This window comes from Tetrahymena thermophila, assembly GCF_000189635.1.
Source record: "Tetrahymena thermophila SB210 genomic scaffold scf_8254355, whole genome shotgun sequence".
In the NCBI taxonomy this organism is placed as follows: Eukaryota; Ciliophora; class Oligohymenophorea; order Hymenostomatida; family Tetrahymenidae; genus Tetrahymena; species Tetrahymena thermophila.
The window spans coordinates 1-4982 of record NW_002476140.1 but is presented as its reverse complement, the minus strand read 5'-3'; the positions used below and the strand labels follow the sequence as shown (position 1 = coordinate 4982).

Below are 4982 nucleotides of genomic sequence, written 5' to 3'. Positions count from 1 at the left end.
AAGAAAAAACAAGTGGAATAAAAAACAAAAAGATTAATAAAGCTAATAAACCATTTAAAAGGGTTAAATTATTTTAATATAATAATATAAATAGAAATATCACAATCCAAAACAAATATTCTGTTTTTACATAAGATCAAGTGTCAAATTTGAGAGATTAGTGCAATTTGCTAAAGCAGAACTTAAGCCTGAAGCACCACTTGCACCAATTTAATTAGAACTTTTTAAATATAGAACAAAAAATATATAATTAATAAGTTATTAGGAAGTAAAAAATATGAAATTATTAGAAATGAATTAACAAATAATAAAAGAAAATGTTGAAAGTGAGAAAATGAAAGAAATCAAGAAAGATACAAGAAAAAAAACACAAGTAAAGTAAAAAAGAAAAAGATTAATAAATTTAATAAATAGCTGTAAACAAATAAAAGAGTTTAATTGTTTTAAATTCATTTTATAAATAGAAATATCACAATCCAAAACAAATAATTTATTTTTACCTAAGATCAAGTGTCAAATTTGAGAGATTAGTGCAATTTGCTAAAGCAGAACCTAAGCCTGATGCACCACTTGCACCAATTTAATTAGAACTTTTTAAATATTGAAGAAAAAATATATAATTAATAAGTTATTGAGAATAATAAAAGAAATACAAACACAAGTACGTACAATAAAAAAGAAAAAGATTAATAAATCTTATAAAAAGCAAATAAATAAATAAATTTAAAGAGCTTAATTGTCATCAATTCATTTTTATAAATAGAAATATCACAATCCTAACAAAACAAATAAACTGTTTTTACCCAAGATAAAGTTTCAAATTTGAGAGATTAGTGCAATTTGCTAAAGCAGTTACTAAGCCTGATGCCCCACTTGCACCAATTTAATTAAAACTTTTTAAATTTTGAAGAAAAAAAATATAATTAATAAGTTATTTAAAAAGATAAAAGAAATAAAAACACAAGTATAAATTCATTTTTAGAAATAGAAATATCACAATCTAAAACAAATTAACTGTTTTTTTACCCAAGATAAAGTGTCAAATTTGAGAGAGTAGTGCAATTTGCTAAAGCAATCCCTAAGCCTGAAGTACCTTAATCACCAATCTAATTTCTACTATATAATTAATTAATAATTTTTTTAGAAGGAAAAAATAAATGAAGAAAATATAGGAAATTATAAGAAATGAATTAACAAATAATAAAAGCAAATGTTGAAAATAAAAAAAACAAGTGAAATTATGAATGATGGAAGAAGTAAAAACACAAGTAGAATAAATAAGAAAAAGATTAATAAATCTAATAAAAAGCTAACAAACAAATTAAAAGAGTTTAATTCTTTTAATTCATATTTATAAATAGATATAATATATATTGAGAAATAGGAAGTTTGGGACTTTTGGAAGAAAAATAATAATCTCCAAGGCCTTGGGTGATGGCCTTGGGGATGATTATTTTTCTCTGAAAATCCTGACTCAAACTCCATTTATCTTTATATAATATGATAATCCTAAACAAATTAAATATTTTTACATAAGATCAAGTGTTAAATTTGAGAGATTAGTGCAATTTGCTAAACCAGAACATAAGTTTGAAGTACCTAAATCACCAATTTAGTTTCCACTTTTTAAATATTAAAAATAAAATAAATATATAATAAATAAATAAGTTTTTTAGAAGGAAAAAAAGAAGAAAAAAATATGAAATTATAAGAAATGAATTAACAAATAATAAAAGCAAATGTTAAAAATTAAAAATGAGTGAAATTAAGAAAGTTAGAAGAAAAAAAACAAGTGGAATAAAAAAGAAAAAAATTAATAAATCTAATAAAGCTAAAAAGCAAATTAAAAAAGTTTATTTGTTTTAAATTAATTTTATAAATAAAAATATCACAATCCAAAACAAATAAACTGTTTTTACCCAAGATAAAGTGTCAAATTTGAGAGATTATTGTAATTTGCTAAAGCAGTTCCTAATCCTGAAGTACCTTAATCACCAATTTAATTTCCACTTTTTAAATGATGATTAAAAAAATTAATTAATATGTTATTTAGAAGGAAAAAATGAAGAAAAAATATGAAATTATAAAAAATGAACTAACAAATCATAAAAGCATATGTTGAAAATATAAAAAAGAATGAAATCATAAAAGAAAGTAGAAATAAAAAGACAAGTATAATTAAATGAAAAAGATTAATAAATCTAATAAAAAGCTAATAAACAAATTAAAAGAGTTTAATTATTTAAAATTCATTCTAATAAATAAAAATATCAAAATCCAAAATAAATAAACTATTTTACCTAAGAACAAGTGTCAAATTTGACAGATTAGTGCAATTTGATAAAGCAGAACCTAAGCCTGAAGTACCTTAATCACCAATTTAGTTTCCACTTTTTAAATATTCAAGAAAAAATTTATAATTCATAAGTTATTAAGAAAAAGAGAAAAAATACAAAAAAAAGTACAATAAAGAAAAAGATTAATAAATCTAATAAAAAGCTAATAAACAAATAAAAAGAGTTTATTTGTTTTAAATTAATATTTATAAATAGAAATAAACGAATAAACTGTTTTTACCTAAGATCAAGTGTTAAATTTGAGAGATTAATGCAATTTGCTAAAGCAGAACCTAATCCTGATGCACCATTTGAATCAATTTAATTAGAACTTTTTAAATTTAAAAAATAAATGTAATTAATTAGTTATAATGAAAGATAGATGAAATAAAAACAAAGTACAATAAAAAAGAAAAAGAGTAATAAATCTAATTATAGCCAATAAAAAAATTAAAAGAGTTTAATTGTTTTAAATTCATTTTTATAAATAGAGATATCATAATCCAAAGCAAATAAACTTATTTTACCGAAAATCAAGTACCAAATTTGAGAGATTAGTGCAATTTGCTAAAGCAGAACATAAACCCAATGCACCACTAGGACCAATTTAACTAGAACTTTTTAAATATTGAACAAAAAATCTAAAATTAATAAGTTATTTAGAAAGATATAAGAAATAAAAACACAAGTACAATAAAAAAGAAAAAGATTAATAAAATTAATTTAAAGCTTATAAACAAATAAAAAAAGTTTAATTATTTTAAATTCATTTTTATAAATAGAAATATCATCATAATCCAATACAAATAAACTGTTTTTACCTAAGATCAAGAGTCAAATTTTAGAGATTAGTACAATTTGCTAAAGCAGAACCTAAGCCTGATGCACCACTTACACCAATTTAATTAGAACTTTTTAAATATTCAAGAAAAAAAATATAATTGATTAGTTATTTAGAATGATAAAAGAAGTACAAATACAAGTAAGTACAATAAAAAAGAAAAAGATTAATAAATCTAATAAACAAATTAAAAGAGTTTAATTATTTTTAATTGATTCTTACAAATAGAAGTATCACAATCCAAAACAAATAAACTGTTTTACCTAAGATGTAGTGTCAAATTTGAAAGATTAGAGCAATTTGCTAAACCAGAACCTAAGCCTGATGCACCACTTGCACCAATTTAATTTCCACTTTTTAAACAATAAACAAAAAATATATGTAATTAATAAACTATTTAGAAAGACGGAAGAAGTACAAACACAAAAACAATAAAAAAAGAAAAAGATTAATAAATAGAATTAAAAGCTAATAACAAAATAAAAAGAGTTTAATTATTTTTAATTCATTCATATAAATAGAAATATCTTAATCTAAAGCAAATAAACTGTTTTTACCGGATATCAAGTGTCAAATTTGAGAGATTAATGGCAATTTGCTAAAGCAGAACCTAAGAATGATGCACCACTTGCGCCAATTTAATTTCCACTTTTAAAAGAATAAAGAAAAAATATATAATTACTAATATATTTAGAAAAATAGAAGAAATATAAACACAAGTATAATAAAAATAAAAAGATTAATAAATCTAATAAAAATTTAATAAACAAATTAAAAGATTTAATTGTTTTAAATTAATTTTTATAAATAAAAATATCACAATCCAAAATCAAATAAACTGTTTTTACCCTAGATAAAGTGTCAAATTAGAGAGATTAGTGCAATTTGCTAAAGCATTTCCTAAGCCTGAAGTACCTTAATCACCAATTTAATTTCCACTTTTTAAATGATGATTAAAAAATATTAATTAATAAGTTATTTAGAACTAAAAAATATGAAATTATATAAATTAATTAATAAATATTAAAAGAAATTGTTGAAAATATAAAAAAGATTGAAATTATAAAATATAAAAGAAATAAAAGCACAAGTACAATAAAAAAGAAAAAGATTAATTAATTAATAAATCTAATTAAAGCTAATAAATAAATTAAAAAAGTTTTATTATTTTTAATTCATTCTTATAATAGAATTATCAAAATCCAAAACAAATAAACTGTTTTTACCCAAGAAAAAGTGTCAAATTTGAGAGATTAGTGCAATTTATTAAAGCAGAACCTAAGCCTGATGCACCACTTGCACCAATTTAATTTGAACTTTTTAAATATTGAACAAAAAATATTTTATTAATAAGTTATTTAAAAAGATAGAAGAATACAAACACAAGTAAGTACAATAAAAAAGAAAAAGATTAGTAAATCTAATTAAAAGCTAATAAATAAATAAAAAGAATTTATTTGTTTTAAATTCATTTTTATAAATAGAAATATCTTAATCCAAAGCAAATAAACTGTTTTTACCGAAGATCAAGTGTCAAATTAGAGAGATTAGTGCAATTTGCTAAAGCAGAACCTAAGCTTGATGCACCACTTGCACCAATTTAATTAGAGCTTTTTAAATATTGAATAAAACATAATTAATTAATAAATTATTTAGAAAGATAATAGAAATACAAATGCAAGTATAATAAAAAGAAAAAGATTAATTAATAAATCTAATTAAAGCTAATAAATAAATAAATTGAAAAAGTTTAATTGTTTTAAATTCATTTTTATAAATAGAAATAAACAATCCAAAACAAATAA

At 20.5% G+C, this 4982-nt stretch overlaps 1 protein-coding gene across 1 annotated transcript in view; it reads right to left on the bottom strand. All coding sequences in view use genetic code 6, as the record gives it.

Annotated features, from left to right (window-relative positions):
* The window catches only part of TTHERM_002653529 (kinase domain protein), a gene marked incomplete at both ends in the record, with an annotated part of 8542 nt that extends 3755 nt beyond the window's left edge, over window positions 1-4787 (bottom strand). Inside the window, 14 exons of the mRNA XM_012800368.1 lie at window positions 131-220; window positions 501-590; window positions 804-893; window positions 1027-1116; window positions 1533-1622; window positions 1920-2009; window positions 2301-2390; window positions 2578-2667; window positions 2864-2953; window positions 3158-3247; window positions 3441-3530; window positions 4026-4115; window positions 4404-4493; window positions 4698-4787. Coding sequence (XP_012655822.1) covers window positions 131-220; window positions 501-590; window positions 804-893; window positions 1027-1116; window positions 1533-1622; window positions 1920-2009; window positions 2301-2390; window positions 2578-2667; window positions 2864-2953; window positions 3158-3247; window positions 3441-3530; window positions 4026-4115; window positions 4404-4493; window positions 4698-4787 — 1260 coding nt within the window. The remainder of the gene's footprint in view (window positions 1-130; window positions 221-500; window positions 591-803; window positions 894-1026; window positions 1117-1532; window positions 1623-1919; window positions 2010-2300; window positions 2391-2577; window positions 2668-2863; window positions 2954-3157; window positions 3248-3440; window positions 3531-4025; window positions 4116-4403; window positions 4494-4697) is intronic.
* Between the last annotated feature and the right edge of the window lie 195 nt (window positions 4788-4982).